At 42.6% G+C, this 23521-nt stretch overlaps 1 protein-coding gene across 1 annotated transcript in view; it reads left to right on the top strand.

Annotated features, from left to right (window-relative positions):
* The first annotated feature begins 5139 nt into the window (after nucleotides 1-5139).
* The window catches only part of LOC126252404 (triokinase/FMN cyclase-like), an 84829-nt gene continuing 66447 nt past the window's right edge, over nucleotides 5140-23521 (top strand). The window contains exon 1 of the mRNA XM_049953295.1: nucleotides 5140-6576. Coding sequence (XP_049809252.1) covers nucleotides 5140-6576 — 1437 coding nt within the window. The remainder of the gene's footprint in view (nucleotides 6577-23521) is intronic.

The raw sequence follows: 23521 nt of genomic DNA, 5'->3' as shown, positions 1-23521 counted from the left end.
CTGCCCCTTTCACGAGACGTTTCCCTGTTGGCACTTTGAACTTCGCAGGACAGGCTAAAATACTGTATCTTCCGACAGAGTGCACAAACAAGTGAAACGGCGTGAACTGGGATAGTACCGTAAGTTTAAACTGACTGTGGGAAACACCTGTTGACGGGAAAATGTAATGCTTGATTGTTAGCTACAACAATGAGTAGAAAGGGCGCGGAGGGGCGCAGGGAAACAATGAGTTACGCACTTCTTAATTTATGCATGAGCAGTAGTCATGTGTCGACAATAGACATTACTATAGCACATCAGTATCATAGTCCCTGGTTTCCCTCGACTCCGATGCAGACATAATTTTCTGAGATGTATTTCAGCGGCCACAGTCGTATCACAGTGGGTAAATAAGTGAATTGCACTACACTAAAAGTAATTTTACAAACACCTTAGGTTTAAGTACAGTAGAGCGTCGATTATCCGAAGTAATTGGGGGACATGGGTGTTCGGAAAACTGGTTTGTTCGGATAATCGAACTGTACATGTTTATTTGGCAAAAAGAAGTACTGTACAGTAAATTTATTAGCTGATTTGCTTTTACAGATGGTATGAAAACGTCCAGAAACCACTTCATAAAAATCGTACTATCCATCCAGGCACTCTTTTGTGAGGTGCACACAACAGGCAATGCTGACATATTAACGTGCTTGAAACAACGCGTTTTTTTTTACTTTTACCAATGACGAACATAGGCAGTCGGTGACTTTCAGCAGCATTAGCACAAGCCAAAGCTGTTATATGGTCCTTGCTTGTTTTAGGACCAGGTCCTGCTAATTCGTGACGTGAAACAAGAGTTTTTCTTGGTAAAGCTTTCCAGTTAAGTCCAGTTTCGTCAGCATTGTAAACGTTTTCGAGAGCATAATGTAGTGGTTAATAAAAAAAGAAAATGAGAAGAAAAGAAAAGGAAAAGGTTGAAAATGTGGGAAGAAATGGTGAATAAAAAAGGGGTTTTATAATAGTAAATGACCGTGAAAAAGGGAAAGAATGAAAAGCAAATCGGACTTCGTATTACAGAAAAGCTATAGTTGGGGTGGTCCTTGTGGCGTTTTTGAGCAAAAGTTAAACCAATTTCCACTACAAAACTTACTGAAAAGAAACAGAGAATAACAAAATGTAACTGACATGGGTAAGTGGCGTAGATAAATCATCCTTTACCAGGTTAACTTGTCTTCTTTCGTGCGGCGTCCAGGTCTTCAAAAATCTGCTTCATTTCTGTGTGAAAAGTCGGCTCCGAAATCTTGCAATAAGTTTCATTGTCCAGGAATTTCTAATGTACACAAAACCGTCTTGATATTAAATGCAATTTATTTTACGTTGCTTCCCTCCTCCAAATTTCATAACAACTTCCTCAATGTGTCTACACATTAAAATCAGATCAAGACTAGCTATTAAGTTTTTTACGTCAGCATCAGATCACGTCTGCCTTAAGCTTCGGCTATCAAGAGACAAATAAAAAAGAATAGAAAACAAAAAAGCCAGCTACAATATTAGTAGTTTCTCTGCCATCGAGCGCTCATACCGCTGCGACGGGATATTTTTTATCTGAGGGAACGAGTGTAGCGCGGCGAAATTCGAAGTCCCGCTACAATAATCTTCTTCTCTTAATACGTCCCTTATTTTGACTTTGAAGAATCAGCCGACAGTTTTTCTCCCTGTATTGTAAGCTCACGAATGCCGTGTCTTGACTTGAAGCGTTTTAACCAGCCCGAGCTCGCTTTAAAGTTCGAAGGCCCTGCAAGTTTTTCGTTGAACTGCATTGCCTTCTCACACAGAATGGGACCTGAGATAGGTTCTCCTTCCGATCTATTTTGTGTAAACAACTTGTAAACAGCACCATCTAGATCTGTGTTAGTGGCGAGCTTCATAGTTTTACGGCTTGTTCATCCATCAGTAGAATCAAGCATAGCTATAAAATTTGCTATGCTCGTCTTTTTTTTTTTTTATATCCGTAATTGTCGACTTCCACACCTTGTACTCATTGGATAAAGTGGTTGCAGATTCACCTTCTTCTAACCTTTTAATAATCTCTTACTTGTCCCTCATAGAAAGGACAACACGTTTACGTTCAAGCATTTTGTATCGTCAAGTTCACTTCTTCACGCAGCAGCACACAAGTGGTCGTAACAGAGAACAGAAGGTGACTGTTTGCACCGTGAGAAGCTCTTCTTAGGGGCGCGCAATCCTTCAAACTGCGCGGAGCGGCACGCCTCAACTCTATAAGCTGGCGCAGCTGTTGTGAACAGCTTTGATACTGCCGCTACTTCTACTGCCAGTGCCAAGGCGACAGAAGTGTGCTGATTGTTGAAACACAGCGACTGGCGGCTTGGCCGGTCAGCAGCGCCTTGTGAAGGCCACATTAGAAGCAATGTTCCGCCAGCGGTGGCCCGGTGCGGCGACTACTGTGGCAAACTTGGTTTGGGAGTGAGGGGGATGATGGACGGTAGGGCGGGAGAGTAACAGGTGCGAGGCGAGCGAGTACACAGTTCGGTTAAGCGGTCGTTCGGTTCACCGACGTTCGGATAATCGACGCTCTACTGTAGTTCTAAGTCTAGGGGACTGATGACCTCAGATGTTAAGTCCCATAGTGCTTAGAGCCATTCGAACCAACATCTTACTGTTTTTTAATTTAAATGAAATTACGGGAGACAGTTTTCAGATTACCTTCGAATGCTTTGCGCAGGGCCCATAGAAGTGAGGGCCATGTGTGGTTGCACCCTTTGTACATACCTAAGGCAGCCTCTGGTCGAGGGACAGATGGCGCCGCTGGACGGCGATCCACCGCTTCTTCGCCTTAGCTCCACGGAAAACCCTGGTCGGTCGCTGTGCCATATCCAGATTCTGAAGAGAAGACAAATTGCTTTTTTGGAGCAGGAAACCTCGCCAGAGTTAGCCGCTCAGAGTATCCTAGCGGAGCGCGCTTAGGTTTGCACCGTGCCGTTGCTCGAGCAGGAATCGTAATCATCTACAGACATGACAGCTCCACCAATGCACTGCCCTTTCATCCCTAGTGAACGAGACACTACGGCCATCTGAAATATGTACGTATCGCTATCCGATGACTTTTGTCACCTCGGTGTATTAAAACAATAGCTACAAGGTTACCTACTGGCAGTCAGCTTGAAGGCAAGACGATAACAAGAAGATGAAACGAGAAAGGAAATTTATCAACAATTAAATGCTTCACACACGAAATAAAAGGTATTAAAGTGACTGGAATTGCGATCACCAGAGTAAATTACAGCGACAGTACCCGTCATCGGGACAGTACCAGGACCGTCGTCAAATGAAAATGAATTGTTTAAGTAAACTGAAAAGATATACACGACTCACTTGGTTTCAATAAAAAACTTAATGTATTCTGTAGCGCACCTTTCACTTCTCAAGAAATGCGTCTCAAAACAAGAGTAATAATTTTAAATTCCAGTTTTTTAATTTTTTTCTACTATGACGTTAGTGGAAATTCGATCAGTTGCCACTGCTGCTAAATATCGCACTTCACTTTCAATAGTAGAACTTCATGACATAGTAGCATTCGTAAAACTGGCTGAAACTGCTTAGTAAATCTCACATGTCGAATCGAGGATCGATTGTAGGCGATACTGCTGGCGAAATCGCAATCGATCCTGCAATTTGCTCTGCACATATGAAAACTAACTGTACAGATATTCCAAGTCTACGGTTATAGCAACAGAATACGTAGGCCCCCGTAGATGATCAAACACTTCGTCAAATTTCACGCGTTTGTCAAACTATTTGCCTGGAAGATGCTTTATCTGACGTGATTATGATAATAATAATAAAAAAAAGGCTAGTTGCTTGCCAGACTTCGATAATAACGCACTGTGCGAATGTTGATGTTTCGCCGTGCCGATTTAGCGAGAAATATTTTTTTATTGCAGTTTATCTCTTTGTACCCTGAGCTTCCTCAACTGTGAACACCAAGGAAAGTATTACAGGCCATTCCACAAAATGGTAGAGGTGTTGCGTTTTTCACATAAAAATTGCACACAACGAGACGCAGAGAATAATCAGTTTATTATGGACGACGTACAAGAATATACGCAGTTTGAAGCAGCTCCGAAACTGAGGTTAAGTTTGACAATATTGTGCTTGTTTGAGAAACCCGTGGAAATCAAAACAGTGAATCTGACAAACAAATTCTTGCGTTTACACGGGCTTTAACATTCAAGCGCGCAACACTCATTTCACAAGACTTTCTGCAAACGTGACTTCATTTCTACGTGCAATATCGGCAACCACACCAACTGCTATCGCCTTTCATTTGCGTTCGATACGGGCCTCTCACAAGACTTCATGCACGTGTATCAGAGATTCATAGCAACACGTTCTAGGTACGATTTATTGTAATTATTGCTATAATTAAACTCACTTAATGATTAATCGACAGTTAATGCTTTCATATAAGCAACTCAGGAGTAAGTTGTTGTCTTCAATAATTTACAAGTTAAGTGTGAAACACGTTTTCATTATAACTTGTTTTATTCCGTTTCAAGGTAACGGAGAATTGAAAATTTATCACAAACATGTCATCATTGTAATTAAATGTCAGTTACTAATGCATCAACGACATAAGCCTTCGACAGATGCTGTGATAACCAAGACAGGAGACTAGTATCACTTGATAAGCAGCGATTTCTCGCGTCAAAGGATGTAGATTCGCATCCCGCTACATGCACCTTTTTCTCCTGTAGCGTTGTTAACTCATTCTGGGACTTACTTAGGAATGTAATACAAGTATGTTCTGCAATATTCGATTTTATTTACATTTCAGTCTGACTAGAGAAGGAAGAATTTGACGATTTCTGAGTGTGTGGTTAGGCAGAAATCTAAAACGACAGCTGAAATTGATGCGAGTGGAACCAGGAGAAATCTTGTGATATGAGTGTTACCCCATTTCACCACATTCCATAGAGCGTCGTTTCGCGAAATATGCAGCCTTCTTTGCTCATCAGCGATTGTTTACTGCTCAGCTACGGCACTGTTATTTCGATGTATATCTTTGAAAAAGCACTAAATGCGCACGTGCTCAGTAGGTTTGTTGTGTTGTGTTCGTGATTAATATCGTGGCTCCGTAATATGAGCACGAAACAAGTGCATAACGCACTGATGGGCTTCGTGTCTGTGAATCCCGGGTTAGTCCTCCTCGGAAACGAGCACGTAGTTATGAGAAGAGACCACGCAGGAATAGAAGACAAGGTGAAGCTGCTGTCAGGTGGAGAGGCGGGTCACGATCCTTGGCCCGCCGGGTTTGTGGGCCCCGGAATGCTGACTGCCGCCGTCGTAGGAGCGGGGGGCCCACCGCCATCTGACGTCATCTTACGCACTATCCGCGAACTCGCGAGGAACAACTCCGCCGGTATCCTCATCATAGTACAGAACTACTCTTCACACCACTACCATTTTGGTATTGCCGCCGAAAGAGCGTTAAATGAAGATTTAAAAGTGAAAACTCTCATTGTCGGAGATGACCTGTTGCCATCGGAAAGATTCAAAGGTCGACGCGGTCTAGCCGGCGCGATCCTCATTCAGAAGATAGCCGGTGCTATGGCGGAAAGGGGTTGCAATCTCGACGAAATCTTTGATTTGTGCCGATCAGTCGCTCTCAGAGATTTGACCACCATCAGTGTTAATCTAGTACGAGAGAGATCAGCCGTTGTCTTAAACGAAGTAGAAATAATGCCTGATCCGAGTATAGGTTTGATTACAAGCCAGTCCCCGGCAGAAGTCGTCGAACTAAACGTCCAGTCGAGCAGCTACAGGGAACTGAGAACAACACATCGCCCCTACACGAGCCCAGCGAATGCAGTGCAAATGGTGCTACAGCGCCTGATGAGAATCGAATCGACTTCGCGTGCCACATTGCAGTCTGATCCGTTGGTTGTGCTTATTAACAACCTGGGTAACGATCCGAGACTGGAAGAATATTTGTTTACTTACGAAACAGTTAAGCAACTCGACGAGAAGGGCTATAATGTGCGAAGAGCGTACTGTGGAAGTTTGTTCACGGCGCGCGAAGCGAGCGGGTTCTCTGTAACTGCATTTCGTCTGTCAAACCCGGAGGAGCTAGATTTCTTAGACGCACCTACTTTAGCTCCAGCTTGGCCTCAGAAGTCGCAAACCCTTACCGGAAAGGAAGAACACCTGCTAAAGTTGCTAGAAACTGTAAAGCCGAAGTCCGATGTGGAGATCCAAGAAGAAGATCCTCATTACGAGTGTGGATCCCCAATTCCAGAAAAACTCAGTTCGAAAATACAGGAGGTTTTAAAGTTCGCCGCAAAAACGTTAATAGCGTGTGAGAAGCAGCTGAATCTATTTGACGACTTTGGAGGCGACAAGGACTGCGGAACAAAGATACGAAAGGGATCAGAAGTAGTTGTGAATGGAATCGATAGTGGCGAGATAACGGCTCGCAGTCTGTGCCGTTTGTTTCACACTATTAGTGAAATCGCAGAAAACATAATGGCAGGTGCTTCTGGCGCTCTCTACAGTGCGTTCTTTGAGGCTGTATCAAAGGTAATAAATCTTAAATACTGTTACTTTGTACTGAGAAAAAGTGCAGAAAGCTGGGATTTATGGTAGTCCTCAAATGTCAAAATCTGTTAATGATGAAATTTTTGAGACGTTACTATAATTTTCTCCATAATAACTTTTTTCTTATATTGTTCATGGTTTCTCTTAATAGAGTTTCAGAATGTATCTTGGTGAAGTCACTATCAGAACATTTTTATTTATTTTTTTATAAAATCTACTTTGATTGGTAATCGCGGATGTAATAGGTGTAAAAGTTTAAGAAATATTTTATACCTGTTTCTGCGGAATCGTTTGAAGACAAAATGGTTCCTACCAAACTAATACGTTGTTTTCCATTCCTGAGTAAACGGTTAGCCAAACAGCGCACAGTATAACAAGAACGTGGAATACACAGAAGAAAACGTAATTCTGGTGCTTGTGAAAAGTGTATACACAAAGAACTGTAGCTGTAGTGTTTCAATTTTTTGCTTTCTACGCTGTTACCTGGCTGAATGTTAAAACTGCAATTCTCGCATTTGGGTATTTCGCAGTAATTACGATACGTATTGCGAAAATATTAATACTAACACAGTAGGTCGATCAGTTGTTGAAATCAGTATTTGATTTCAAGTACAAATGACGAAATCTTTCACTCTCTGCTCCTGCTCCACTTGGCACAGTGCGTAAAAATATGGACTCCACCTCTTTCGACATGACTTTGTGGAGTCAAGACGAGTTTGCTCTAACCAGTTACATAATATTACTGGCTACTGTGATATCACTTCTTGGTACATAGCACAGTCTATAGGCTTAGTTTGAATTGCATTTCCTTATACCGTAATTTGCTGTTACACTGTCGGTTTATGGACAGAAATTATTTTTTAAATCTCAGCTATGTTTGAGAAACAAAATACTACCTCTTTTATATTGGCGGGGATGCTAACAAATTCGTCATTTATTTGTCCTTTTGAATGAGAAATATTGAGGCCGTCCGGGTTCTAGTACTGCTCCAGATTCCGGAGATATTTATGAAGAGAGCGGAAGTTTTGAAGATGGAGAGTCCTTCAGTACTGTGTCTTTATTGATTTCTGTTGTGTTTTGTAGCGATGGAGGATCTTTTTGTTTAAACAGCTTCATAGTTCGCTTTGATTTGTTGTAGCCTATCTGAAGCCAAGTGGAAACACTCGTCTGCTGTTGGTAAGTACTGCTGAATATCCTATAGTTGTAATTCTTATTTGCATAATAATTTTTATGTAAGATAGTTTTGAACTGTATTGTTTGCATGCATTTGAGTTCCTTTTAGCTGAATACTGAACAGATTGTAATAGTGACCCTACTCCCATCCACCCTACTTTCTGGGAATATGCCAATCGGTGACGTGATTTTTTGAAATACATGGTAAAACCTCACGTTACACCAGAACTTAGGTATCGCAGTCTTCACTTGACTACACAGCTGTATGTTTTCCGGTATTAACTTCGATTTCTTTGTACATTTTTTTCTTTTTAGTTTGTACTGTGTAGCGTGCTCCCCGTTCAGCTGCAGTGCTTTTTTACGATATTCGACTCGTTTTCAAATGTTCAAATGTGTGTGAAATCTTATGGGACTTAACTGCTAAGGTCATCAGTCCCTAAGCTTACACACTACTTAACCTAAATTATCCTAAGGACAAACACACACATCCATGCCCGAGGGAGGAGTCGAACTTCCGCCGGGACCAGCCGCACAGTTCATGACTGCAGCGCCTGAGACCGCTCGGCTAATCCCACGCGGCTCTATTCCTTCTTCCTAAAGGTATTTCTTCCAATAACAGGCCTAATGTTTCTTGCAGGAATGTGGTGTACTTCCTACCATTAAGATTTCCTTCGATGAAGTAGGGGCTTACAATTCTGTCCTCCAGAATCCCACACCATACATTCACCGACCACGGTTTTTGGTGTGCCGCAGCCAACATAGATTTTCAGTTGGCCAATAATGCATGTTATGCAAATTACCATTTCTATGGTTCGTGAATGTAGCCTCGTCAGTAAATAAAATCAAATTAATAAATGTGTCATCCCTCTGAATCTGAAGTTGGTTCAAATGGTTCAAATGGCTCTGAGCACTATGGGACTCAACTGCTGAGGTCATTAGTCCCCTAGAACTTAGAACTAGTTAAACCTAACTAACCTAAGGACATCACAAACAACCATGCCCGAGGCAGGATTCGAACCTGCGACCGTAGCGGTCTTGCGGTTCCAGACTGCAGCGCCTTTAACCGCACGGCCACTTCGGCCGGCGAATCTGAAGTTGAATCCAGCTGCAGAATTCAATGCGAGACATATAATCCGTACCAGTTAATTCATGGTGGAGACTGATATGGTAAGGATGATATTTATGGCGATGCAGAACACGAACAACACTACTCTGGCTCATGCCAGATTGCCTTGCGATTTGACGCAAACTAATACAAGGATCTCGAACCACAGCGGCAAGAGGACCAATTTACGTTTACTCGTTAGTATTTTTATTTTTTATTTTTTGCCGGGCATGTTTCCGATGCGTTAAAGATCCAGTTGTTCTCTATTTATCATACACATATTTAAAAGTACGACGTGTAGGGTGAGTACGTTGAGGATATCTTTCACCATATAAGTCTCTAGCTCTCACTAAAGTTCGTTGGCATTCTCCGTAAATGAAATGCATATCGACTTGTTCTTCGAAGGAATACATCGTTCACATCCACTTGATTCGACGATGCTAGTCTTACCGTTCCTATTAGTGTTTTATTACGAATCCGTCGGATGGTGTTTACATGCCAATGGCACGTTAGATGGATACGCCGTATTCGGCGAATATTTACTATTTACACGATATACGAGAGAGAATTGTCAGAGCATGTGCTTCGGTAAGTGCCAAAGTGATAAGGAATACCACTCAATCCATGATAAGAACATTGCAGCACTGCATTGATACCAATGGCATCACTTCGAACACCTTCTGTAAATGGACGTTCATGCCACCTTAGTGACCTTCGTTGACTTTCAAAGACCTTACTGTTACACATCATTGGATTTGTCTTGATAGCCGCTATCAGAAAACAAGTATCAAACTACAGCATCCCATTAAAAAACAAAACAAAGTTGACCTTCATATCTCTGTAGCGACCTCACCTAGCAACAAAAAACCAACGTCGTATTATGGCCCCTGTTGTCCCATGCAACATTTGTCCCACAAACGTTTCAGCTACTAACATTCCGAGTGATCAAAAAATCAGTATAAATTTGAAAACTTAATAAACCACGGAATAATGTAGATAGAGAGGTAACAATTGACACACATGCTTGGAATGACATGGGGTTTTATTAGAATCACCCCATATTGCCAGACGCGTGAAAGATCTCTTGCTCGCGTCGTTTGGTGATGATCGTGTGCTCAGCCACCACTTTCGTCATGCTTGGTGTCCCAGGTCCCCAGGCCTCAGTCCGTGCGATTATTGGCTTTGGGGTTACCTGAAGTCGCAAGTGTATCGTGATCGACCGACATCTCTAGGGATGCTGAAAGACAACATCCGACACCAATGCCTCACCATAACTCCGGACATGCTTTACAGTGCTGTTCACAACATTATTCCTCGTCTGCAGCTATTGTTCAGGAATGATGGTGGACATATTGAGCGTTTCCTGTAAAGAACATCATCTTTGCTTTGTCTTACTTTGTTATGCTAATTATTGCTATTCTGATGAGATGAAGCGCCATCTGTCGGACATTTTTTTGAACTTTTGTATTTTTTTGGTTCTAATAAAACCCCATGTCATTCCAAGCATGTGTGTCAATTTGTACCTCTCTATCTACATTATTCCGTGATTTATTCAGTTTTCAAATTTATACTGACTTTTTGATCACCCGGTACTTTCGGAGTTATTCTAGGTGGTAAAAGTTAGTGACTCATTCTGTATATTTGGCGTTAAAGCATACTAGCCACAAAAAGATTGGAAAAGGTTTTCGCTTTGTGCTCTCATTTTCAAATATTAGGTGAATATAGTCTGGGTGTTCGCAAGCAGTGAGTTAACGGTGTCTGAAGACATATACGCAGTCTCTAACTGTAATACTTGACTTATTGAGTCACGCCTTTAACAGAAGATTATACCTCTTCGAGCGTATATTAAGACAGAAATTATAAATTTCAAATTCGGTCAATAATTGTATGAAATATTGAAAATAAAATTTTTGTTTCCCTTGGAAGCCGTTAGATAGGCAACCTGCAAGCGGATTCGGGGGATAATGCACTGGGTTACTTGTGCAGTAGAATAGATATGTGTAAAATGATTTTTATGTTTCTATCTGAAATATCATGGCAACGGCCTTGCCGCAGTGGATACACCAGTTCCCGTGAGCTCACCGAAGTTAAGCGCTGTCAAGCGTGGTCGGCACTTGGATGGGTGACCATCCAGGCCGCCCTACGCTGTTGCCATTTTTCGGGGTGCACTCAGCCTCGTGTGCCAATTGAGGAGCTAGTCGTTCGAATAGTAGCTCGGTCAAGGATACCATCATAACGACTGGGATAGCGGTGTGCTGACCCCATGCCCCTCCTATCTGCATCCTCCACTGAGGATGACACGGCGGTCGGATGGTCCCGGTAGGCCACTCGTGGCCTGAAGACTGAGTGCTTTTTCTAAATCTGAAATATGCACTTTATTCGCCAGATTTTTTTTACAAAATAGGTGTTTACATTTTATGACTTTTTTCAAAAAATCCAGTAAACTATAGATACTAAAACAACAAAACAAGAAGCAGAGTTTACAGGATGGTCAGAAACAGTCTGAAAATCTTTTAAAGGTGTCGGCGAGCCGCTTGAATTTGCGCGCGCAACGGCCTAATGGCTAAGTTCCAAGCTAATTAACTCGGACTGTTTTAACATGTACCTCACAGAAGGAAGCTTGTGTTCTCTTAACTCAAACATACTTAGTGTTCGGTGCATACCTGTGCCTTACTTTAACATTGTTCTTGAAGTCTGAGGGTATTTAGCCTGTCTTATACATCTTGAACACCAGGTGAAATAGTTTTGTCATGGCTGCCACTTCCTAGGATATCAGCGATTCTGATGTAATGTCGCCTGCTCCAGAGACATTGTTTCCGTTTAGGTATTTCAGTGCATTGTGAAATTCTTCTAGAAGTAACGTATCTTCCATCTCATCTTCAGTGCATCAAGGTTATTTAGTCCCTCTATACACTCCTTCCATCTTTCAGCTTTCTCTTCTTTGCTTACTACTGATTTTCCATCTGAATTCTTGATATCTTTGAGCTGCTTCTCTTTTCTCCAAAGGTCTCTTTAGTTTTCTTACAGATGGTAGCTATCTTTCCCCTAATTGTATTGGCTTTTATAGCTTTGCATTCGTCCTCTTGCTATTCCTGCTTGGCCATTTTGCACTTTGTCAGTCTCTTTTTTTCGACGTTTGTATTAACTTTCATCTACTTTGTTTGCTTCATTTTTATATTCTCGTTCATGAATTTAATTCATATTCTTCTATGACATCCCAGGATTTCTATTAGGCCTTGTCTTTTTATCTATTTGATCCTCAGTTGCCTTGACTGTTTCATCTTTCATAGCTACCTACTCGCCTTCTACTCTATTCATTTCCTTTGCTTTAGTCAGTCCTTGCTTGATGCTTCCTTTGAAACTCTCAACAAGCTGTGGTTCTTTCAACTAATCCAGGTCTCATATCCTTACCTTCCTACCTTCTTGCAGTTTATTCAGCCTTAATCTACAGTTTATACCCAATAAATTATTGTCAGAGTCCACAGGTTACGCTATAAATATCTTACAGTTTAAACATCTATAACAAATCTGAAGATTTTTAATGCCTCCAGATATCTTCCACGGATACAACGTTCTTTCATGAATCTCAAACGAAGTGTTAGCTGTGATTAAAATATGCTCTGTGCAGGATTTTAATGGACAGATTCCTCTTTCATTCCTTTCCCCATTTCTATATCCTCCCACTATTTTTACATCTCGTTCTTGTCCTACTATCGAATTCCAGTTCCCCATCACAATTAAATTTTCCTCTCCCTTAACTATCCGAATAATTTATTTTATCTCATCACACATTATTTGACTCTCTTCATCCTTTGTGGAGCTGGTTGACATATAAGCTATTATAACTGTGGTGGGTCGTGTTGGATTGATGTCTGTTTTGGCTATGAAAATACATTCACTATTCTGGTCATGGTAGCTTATCAACAGTCCTATTTTCTTATTCATTATTAGACCTACTCCTGCATTACCCCTATTTGATTTTGTATTTATAACACTGTACTAACCTGACTAGAAGTCATGCTCATACTGCCACCAAACTTCGCTAATTCCCTCTACATCCAACTTCAACCTATCCATTTTTAAATTTTCTAGAATACCTCCTCGACTGAGTGATCTAAAATTACACTCTTCGACCCATAGAATGTCAATTTTGTTTTTCCTGATGACGACGTCCTCCTGGGTAATACCTACCTGGAGATCCAGGTGGGAGACTATTTTATCTCTGCAATATTTTACCCAAGAGCATGCCATCATCATATAAGAACACGGTAGAGCTGCTTGCTGTCGGAAAACGACTGCAGTTTCCTCTTGCATTTAGCCGTTTGCAGCACTCAGCGCCGGTTTAATTCCCAAAAGACACAAACTGCCATTTGTAGCGCCAAACTTAAGGGATGTCTGAAGCGGCCATGGGCAAAATTTGTATACAGGGTCTATCAAAATTAGTAATGGCAACTGGGATGTGTGAAACTATATGATAATATAAGCAAAATCGTTCCAGCGAACGTAGGTCCGCAAACGATCCCTGTGAGTTCACTATGAAGTGTTGCCCCAGTTCATACAAATGTATTGGAAATGAAAAGTTTCGATTGAGCCCCCATCTCACTGAGGTGAAATTTCACCCGTGGTCTGTCTTAAAAATCGATACAAAAGTACATCAGCACGTTACGTGTTACAATTTACTGTTCCTCATACCTCTCGAAGGATATGTCGTCCACTCCTTTGGTGGGAAGACTGCACTCGTCTCTGCAGTGATTTGCTAATTTTTTCAAAGAATGACAGATCGTCTCGTTACTCTTGACAAGAGTAAACATTTCGCTTCTCCAGTTCTCCAATTGTATCAACCGAAGTGCTGTACACTTCACTTCTGAAATGACCTCAAACAGAAAAACTCAGAGGAGTGAGGTCAGGTGTCCTCGGAGACCAGGCTACAGGCTGTGCCAGACGTATCCATCTTGAACCATATTGGCACGTTAGATGTAGTCTTACATCAACAGCAAAATGTTCCCATGCTCCATCATCCATGTACGACATTCCTCGACGTTGCACAAGGTACAGCAGTTCATAGGTAAAATTCGAGGCCAGTTAAATGGAATCAATATAGAAAAGGTTGCATTTTAAGTAACTTTTTACCAGTTAGGACAATATGCCACACTGAGGTCAGCGGCTGCTCATAACCACATATTTACTAGTCTTTCAGAACGGCTCATTTGTGGGCTCATGCTTACTGGAAAGTCTTTGCTTCCACTGTCACTGAAACCCTTTCAAGAGCTCAGGAATTACCTTAAATGGAAATAAATTATTTCTTTCTTTAATATTTAGCAGTGGATTAACCATAGGGAGTACCAACGCATTTCCCGTAAGGCGTACTACCAAGGAGGAGGGGGTACTCTATGCGTAACACAAAAAATTTAAAGAAAACATAAATTTTGTTAATTGTTGTTAATTTTTATTAACAACACCATTTTTCAATGGCACAGAACCTTGAAATATCTTTTTGCACAATTTTAGCAACACTAACGCGTTTTCCATAAAGGGGAAAGGTACTTTATGACTACTACAGGAAATTGTAAAAAATACAGATTTCGTTAATTGTCGTTGACTTTTATTCACGACATACTTTTTAAGATATATAGGGTCCTGAACTTAAAAATATGTATATGAATCTGCAAAACGACACATTCACTACTAATCAAACCTACCCACCACCCCGCGATCTAAGCTAGCAATGGTAACCGCTATACCACAAGCTGCTGATCTATGTGGTCGTTATGCTATGTCAAATTTAAAAAAAAGGTTTCCAGGATCGCTATATTTACATTTATTTTTAAAAGTCTTATCAAGAGCCCATGGTTCAAATGGTTCAAATGGCTCTGAGCACTATGGGACTTAACATCTGTGGTCATCAGTCCCCTAGAACTTAGAACTACTTAAACCTAACTAAGGACATCACACACATCCATTCCCGAGGCAGGATTCGAACCTGCGACCGTAGCGGTCACGCGGTTCCAGACTGAAGCGCCTAGAACCGCACGGCCATACCGGCCGGCAGCCCAAGGAAAGGTAACGACTTGGTTGGGGAAACCGGGGATGAGGGGTTTCGCAAACAATATGCCTTTTGAGTGGAAAATTATTCTCATGTGGCCCTGGCAGTATTAGCACAACACGATCATCTGGTCTGATATTACAAGGCCAGATCAATCATCCACACTGTTGTCCCTGCAACTACTGACAAGGCTGCTGCTCCCTTCCAGGAACCTCGTTTGTCTGGCTCTGGTTCTGGCCCCTCCACGGAGACCCATCCTTTGTGATTGCACCTACGGCATGCAGCCAACCCACCTTGGCGAGGTCCGTGGTTCATATGGATGAAAAATTCTGTGTGGGACATAAAATGTACCTCACACCACACGTGAATGTGCAGGTTCAATATTTTCTGTGAAATTATTTGTATTATAATTCTCCTTTTTAAATAAAAATACATAAAGAGTGAAATACTTTATTCGTGCCATAATTGAACCTAAAACTTAAGACCTTGCTTACATAAATGTTAAATAGTTCTGTATTGGACACTCTTGGTTCTGTACAGTACCTGTGCAAGTTCTGTCATTATTAATGAAATTTTTGTACCCTATCAAACTGAAAATATACGTAAATTATACAGTTTCGGAACTTAATGATTCAATTTCAATTTTTTATTATTTTAATTAAGACAGTTACAGGTCCCACTAAACAAATCTGTAATAATACCTACTGCCTTTTGAATACTCTTTGGTTCATTTGTTATTTTTAAAACTTTTTCAGTTTTGATGTGAACAAATTCTTGCCTTTGGAATAGGTTTCAAAAGCATAATATTAACTTCTCCGTTTTCAGCTCTACTTTCACGGATTCCATAGAAATGGTGTTTTAAACCTTTATGACAGTGATAAACTATCCGGGATTTATCAAATCAACATCCACGTCCTTTCCAGCATCAGTTGAAGACGTGTATTCATTTGCAGCATCTGATTCCTCAGAAGAATCAGTATACCTGCTGAATATGTAGCATGCCTGTGAAGGATTAAGTCCTCAGTTATGACGAGATATTTGGTCATTTGGGACTTTGATGCTGTAAGGCAAAAAATAATAACATGTTTGAAATGAGAAATAGAATTGTCATTAATCCAAATTTTATTCAGAGTCGACTCTTCATTAAGCACTTCCTTAGAAACATAAAACGTGAATTTTGCTTGAATCTGAGTTTTTGCACTTCCACAAAAATCCTATGTACAGCCAACACGCCATTTCCTGGATTTTAGCTGTTCCCACAAGCTTGTCTTTCTTGCCTTTATTGAACCACAAATAACATCCTCTGTGACTAAAACGTGAGATGTAGCAAAGAACAACCAATTCCAATCTATTTCTTATACTGTGTTGCTTGAGGCTTTCCCGACGGACATGTTGCATGTATGGTTCTCGGGCGAGACGTCGGATGTTATAGTGAAAACTCCACAATATTTCGTCAGCGCAACTGGCCGACATCTTCAGGTGCGACGAACACACTGCTAAGGCAGCACCAGGGCCCCCTATTTATGCCAGTTTTAGGCAGGAAGTGCGCATGCGTGGAGGCGCCAAATTCGATGGCCAATAGCGACGATATCAACTAATAGCTGGAAGGACAGTAACGCCACCTACAGGAAGAAGGACCAAATACTTCGGCGCACGCGCGGAGGCTGCCGCCGCTGCTCTGCACTGCCATTGGCAGCCCCAGCGACCTCTGTCGGAAGCCGCAAGGACGGAGGCTGCCGCTGTTACTCTGCGCTGCCATCGGCCGCCCCAGCGACCTCTGTCGGAAGCCGCAAGCAAAACTGCGCGTCCACGTAGGCGCCTTGATTATCCTCCCGTTGTCAACAGGATATTTATGTTGCTGGCGAATCGTCGTCCGTCTTATGACCAATGGTATTCCTCTCTGCTCGAAGCGACTTCAATATGGCCAGTGCAGGATCCCATGCTGAACTAAGCTGAAAGCCCGTGTCTCTGTTTACAAGATTCGTCGAGCTACGTATTTCCACTGCTTCCTTAATAACACTGTCCCAGTACGAACTCGTCGATGCGAGAATTTTTGTATGTTGATAATTCATAGAATGTCCTGTACTGAGACAATGCTCGGCCACTGCAGACTTTTCTGGTTGCTCCAGACGAGTGTAGCGTCGGTGTTCAGTGCATCTCTCTTCCACAATGCGACAAGTTTGTCCGATGTACGACATGCCGCAGCTACAAGGAATCTCGTAAACACCGGGTCTTCTTAGGCCAAGGCTGTCCTTATATGAGCCCAAGAGAGCTCTGAGTTTTGCTGGCGGACGAAAAACACATTTAACTTTATGCCTCTCCAATAGTCTTCCTATTTTTGAAGAGACACCGCCGATGTACGGCAAGATGACCATTCCCCTTTGTTCTTCGCCTTCTTCCACTTCCTCACGTTGGGTAACCCGCTTTGGTTGTAAGGCACGGCGAATCTCCCGTTCGGAATATCCATTTTGTTGGAAAATGGTACACAGATGGAGTAGCTCATTGGATAAGCTGTCTGAGTCTGATATGGCTCGTGCTCTGTGGACCAACGTCCTCAGTACGCCACTTCGTTGCGAAGGATGGTGACAGCTGGTGGCCTGTAAGTATAAGTCCGTGTGCGTTGGTTTACGGTACACTGCGTGACCTAATGTGCCATCTTCTTTTCTCCGTACCAACACGTTCTTGAGCATCTTAACTCGCTTCATCCCAACATCAAGTTCACGATGGAGATGGAGAAAAACGGCGAACTTCCATTCCTGGACGTTGCGCTGACGAAATATTGTGGAGTTTTCACTATAACATCCGACGTCTCGCCCGAGAACCATACATGTATTTCTTATACTTTCTGCAGTGCAAACAAATTGGATAATAAGTGCTTCATTTTAAAACTGGGAATTAAAGACATCTGAACAAATTGTCGATTTGTTAAGGCATGGAAGCTTTAACTATAATATTATGTAAAAACACAAAAAAAGAAATATTTGTGTGTTAAATTCTCACTGATAATGACACAAGAAAATGTTTTATCAGTGCTCCAGGCACAAGCTGTAAAAACTGTTACTTTCTCGTGTGTCCAATGTGCACTCTGAATTTATTCTTGCATAAGACTTTTTTTTTTACAAAGTCTATCTGTAGCACTCCAGTTTCATGTGATCCATTTTGCTTTCTTGTTTTAAAGGCAAAAGGCTGTATGTTTTTAATGAAACAATGGAATTTATATTTATCAATTTGCTTCTCAATTTCTGACACTATATCAGCAATGGCACCATGAGATTCCCAAGTTTGGTTACCTGTCAACAGCAATTAATTTGTTTCCATTTGACTTCTATATCTTGCAATTAGTCAGCTTCATTATTTAAGCTGGACTGAAGCTTAGGGGGTACAAGTTTTACGCTTCATACATGAATTAAACATGTAGGATTCGTTTTTCACATCACTGATTACATGTTAGAATAACACCTTACCTGTTCAGTGTCATTTTTCACTGCATTTACCTGATAACGTAATTTACCGTGCCATATACAGGCACACAATTTTTGAAGTGTTTCAGAAACCAAGAAAATACTTTTAAAACAGCCCGCTTCTTGCTCTCAGGATCTTTAATTGATTTTGTGTCCCTTCTGCAAGGTGCTTCACGGCTTATGTCAGTGTTTTTCAAACTTTTAAGGTCCACAGCTCCCTTGACCTGAACATGGACATCAGTGGCTCATTTCACACGTGATATCCTACTCGAAGTTTTGGGTAAATATTGAGCAGGATGGGGCAGCTAGAGGGCAGAATGGTGCGAGCAGGTAGTGGAGGCAAGGTGGGTATCCAGTTGGCTCCAGAGAAAAGCAGCTGCAAATGTGACAAGTTCTTTAAGTGGCCATCTGCTCTTCATGACACACTGGGTCAGTGGCCATCTGGCCTCTGAATTCTGGTGAGCTGACTCTCCGTACATCCCACATTGCTGGCGCTGTGCTGAACCCCACTGACGGCCTCGTTACGTACGAGAGTACCGCCAGCAATGAGTGAACTCAACACTGCTGTGAGCACTATGCCTCTGGCGCTGTCTGGTTGCGTCACTGGGAAGGGGGATGTGCAGCACGATAAGATGCCCAGGTGGCAGTGGCAGACGGGTCGGTGTGTACGGAAAATTCAAACCACGCCAATGGCGTGCAAATTCGACACTGCTGTGGCTGCTGTGAGCACTGGTGCTATCAGGTGCCGTCACAGTGGGAAATGCCCAGCGCGCTGAGATGCCCACCTAGCAGTGATGGATGGTTCCTGGTGTGTGCTGCGGGAAGTACTCCACTGCCCCACCCCCCTCCTCCTCCCACAGGAGTCAGCTATGCTGCTGGAGATGACCTGGTGTGGTCAACCCTGCTGTGGCACTAAGTCCGAAGAGGAACTTAGTTCACTGAGCTGCTGCCTTGTCATGGTCTCAAACTGGTGACCTTTGCTGGCAGGTCCATGTGATATCCTCGTCCGGCACATTTTTCTAATTGTTGTATGCTCTTGTTCTGTTCTATCATTGGCCCATGCATGAATAGAGTAGTTTTTATCTTCTTCACATGCAATAACAAATGGCTTGTGGGTGAGGCTAGTTCTTATATTCTCCCATGCAATAACCAACACAGGTCCTCCAATAAGTCCGACAGATTTGTCCTTTTGTCCATACTTGTCTCTGGTACTCCAAACTTCGACATATGGCTGTTAACTATTGCTTGTACGACTGACACTGGCTGCTGGTTCCCTCAGCTACTCTCTAGTCTGATGCTCTGCAACCTCCAGACCAGATAACATGTGATTATGTGTTTCCTTTAAAATCTGCTCCCTAGACTTCGCTGGTACTAATGCCTGTGGCCCTCACCTTGTTTCCTTGCACAACAGTCCGAAAGATGTGCTAAACAGCGACTGTGTCTTGAACTGTTTACAATCGCTGTCAGCGCTTTGTGGTGCCTGACACAAGCCCATGACCTAGAATTTTCACCACTGCTACCTTTCTGCTTAACATATCTGCCATTCTCTGCTTCTTCCCTTGCCTGTGAGCTGCTTTTTAGTCAAATTTCTCTTAGTCGCAGGGCCCATCTTGTCAGCCTGCGAGACAGATTCTTCAGACCCAATAACCACTTCAAAGTACACTGGTCGATCACTATTCGACAATTTTCCTGTAATGATAAGATCTAAAATACATGACACCATAACCGAGGCTCAACATTTCCTTCTCCATCATTGAATAGTTCTCTGCCACATTCAGCTGTTTCGGTGCATAGGCTACAGGATGTTCTTCACCATTAATCTCCTGGCGCAAAAGATATCCCAAAGCGTGATTAGATGTGTCACGTCTTGACAGGGATGCAGAATATGATGTAGGTGGTGAACTGGTAAAGATAGCTACTCAGACTGGTGGCATTAATGTGCATTTCGTGCAACTGTTTCAGCTTCATGATCGGTCTCATCTTAATGCGGCTGTTAGGCGTGTTAAAATGGGGCTAGGGAGGGCGCTAATGGCAGAGGGCATGGGTCACATTTCAGTGGTGCCAGTTGGGTCTATGAGTAGATCGGGTTTCACTAGGCATGGCCTGCACCTCAATAGGTATGGGAAGGGGAGGCTGGCAAAGCTTATAGGTGACAGTGTAGTGGGTGGTGATGGGATCACACATGGAACAATTCTACATCTACATCTACACTCCCCAAGCCACCCAACGGTGTGTGGCGGAGGGAGCTTTACGTGCCACTGTCATTACCTCCCTTTTCTGTTCCAGTCGCGTATGGTTCGCGGGAAGAATGACTGTCTGAAAGCCTCCGTGCGCGCTCGAATCTCTCTAATTTTACATTCGTGATCTCCTCGGGAGGTATAAGTAGGGGGAAGCAATATATTCGATACCTCATCCAGAAACGCACCCTCTCGAAACATGGCGAGCAAGCTACACCGCGATGCAGAGCGCCTCTCTTGCAGAGTCTACCACTTGAGTTTGCTAAACATCTCCGTAACGCTATCACGCACACCAAATAACCCTTTGACGAAACGCGCCGCTCTTCTTTGGATCTTCTCTATCTCCTCTGTCAATCCGACCTGGTACAGATCCCACACTGTTCAGCAATACTCAAGTATAGGTCGAACGAGTGTTTTGTAAGCCACCTCCTTTGTTGATGTACTACAATTTCTAAGGACTCTCCCAATGAATCTCAACCTGGTACCCGCCTTACCAACAATTAGATCATTCCACTTCAAATTGTTCCGCACGCATACTCCCAGATATTTTACAGAAGTAACTGCTACCAGTGTTTGTTCCGCTATCATATAATCATACAATAAAGGATCCTTCTTTCTATGTATTCGCAATACATTACATTTGTCTATGTTAAGGGTCAGTTGCCACTCCCTGCACCAAGTGCCTATCCGCTGCAGATCTTCCTGCATTTCGCTACAATTTTCTAATGCTGCAACTTCTCTGTATACTACAGCATCATCCGCGAAAAGCCGCATGGAACTTTCGACACTATCTACTAGGTCATTTATATATATTGTGAAAAGCAATGGTCCCATAACACTCCCCTGTGGCACTCCAGAGGTTACTTTAACGTCTGTAGACGTCTCTCCATTGATAACAACATGCTGTGTTCTGTTTGCTAAAAACTCTTCAATCCAGCCACACAGCTGGTCTGATATTCCGTAGGCTCTTAATTTGTTTATCAGGCGACAGTGCGGAACTGTATCGAACGCCTTCCGGAAGTCAAGGAAAACAGCATCTACCTGGGAGCCTGTATCTAATATTTCCTGGGTCTCATGAACAAATAAAGCGATTTGGGTCTCACACGATCGCTGTTTCCGGAATCCATGTTGATTCCTACAGAGTAGATTCTGGGTTTCCAAAAACGACATGATACTCGAGCAAAAAACATGTTCTAAAATTCTACAACAGATCGACGTCAGAGATATAGGTCTATAGTTTTGCGCGTCTGATCGACGACCCTTCTTGAAGACTGGGACTACCTGTGCTCTTTTCCAATCATTTGGAACCTTCCGTTCTTCTAGAGACTTGCGGTACACGGCTGTCAGAAGGGGGGCAAGTTCTTTCGCGTACTCTGTGTAGAAACGAATTGGTATCCCGTCAGGTCCAGTGGACTTTCCTCTGTTGAGTGATTCCAGTTGCTTTTCTATTCCTTGGACACTTATTTCGATGTCAGCCATTTTTTCGTTTGTGCGAGTATTTAGAGAAGGAACTGCAGTGCGGTCTTCCTCTGTGAAACAGCTTTGGAAAAAGGTGTTTAGTATTTCAGCTTTACGCGTGTCATCCTCTGTTTCAATGCCATCATCATCCCGGAGTGTCTGGATATGCTGTTTCGAGCCACTTACTGATTTAACGTAAGACCAGAACTTCCTAGGATTTCCTGTTAAGTCGGTATATAGAATTTTACTTTCGAATTCACTGAACGCTTCACGCATAGCCCTCCTTACGCTAACTTTGACATCGTTTAGGTTCTGTTTGTCTGAGCGGTTTTGGCTGCGTTTAAACTTGGAGTGAAGCTCTCTTTGCTTTCGCAGTAGCTTCCTAACTTTGTTGTTGAACCACGGTGGGTTTTTCCCGTCCCTCACAGTTTTACTCGGCACGTACCTGTCTAAAACGCATTTTACAATTGCCTTAAACTTTTTCCATAAACACTCAACGTTGTCAGTGTCGGAACAGAAATTTTCGTTTTGATCTGTTAGGTAGTCTGAAATCTGCCTTCTATTACTCTTGCTAAACAGATAAACCTTCCTCCCTTTTTTTATATTCCTATTAACTTCCATATTCAGGGATGCTGCAACGGCCTTATGATCACTGATTCCCTGTTCTGCACTTACAGAGTCTAAAAGTTCGGGTCTGTTTGTTATCAGTAGGTCCAAGATGTTATCTCCACGAGTCGGTTCTCTGTTTAATTGCTCGAGGTAATTTTCGGATAGTGCACTCAGAATAATGTCACTCGATGCTCTGTCCCTACCACCCGTCCTAAACATCTGAGTGTCCCAGTCTATATCTGGTAAATTGAAATCTCCACCTAAGACTATAATATGCTGAGAAAATTTATGTGCAATGTATTCCAAATTTTCTCTCAGTTGTTCTGCAACTAATGCTGCTGAGTCGGGAGGTCGGTAAAATGAGCCAATTATTAACCTAGCTCTGTTGTTGAGTGTAACCTCCACCCATAATATTTCACAGGAACTATCCACTTCTACTACACTACAGGATAAACTACTACTAACAGCGAAAAACGCGCCACCACCGGTTGCATGCAATCTATCCTTTCTAAACACCGTCTGTGCCTTTGTAAAAATTTCGGCAGAATTTATCTCTGGCTTCAGCCAGCTTTCTGTACCTATAACGATTTCAGCTTCGGTGCTTTTTATCAGCGCTTGAAGTTCCGGTACTTTACCAATGCAGCTTCGACAGTTTACAATTACAATACCGATTGCTGCTTGGTCCCCGCATGTCCTGACTTTGCCCCGCACCCTTTGAGGCTGTTGCCCTTTCTGTACTTGCCCCAGACCATCTAACCTAAAAAACCGCCCAGTCCACGCCACACAACCCCTGCTACCCGTGTAGCCGCTTGCTGCGTGTAGTGGACTCCTGACCTATCCA

Source organism: Schistocerca nitens, chromosome 4 (assembly GCF_023898315.1).
Source record: "Schistocerca nitens isolate TAMUIC-IGC-003100 chromosome 4, iqSchNite1.1, whole genome shotgun sequence".
Classification (NCBI taxonomy): Eukaryota; Metazoa; Arthropoda; class Insecta; order Orthoptera; family Acrididae; genus Schistocerca; species Schistocerca nitens.
The sequence above is the reverse complement of the archived record's forward strand: the minus strand, read 5'-3'. Positions and strand labels throughout refer to the sequence as shown.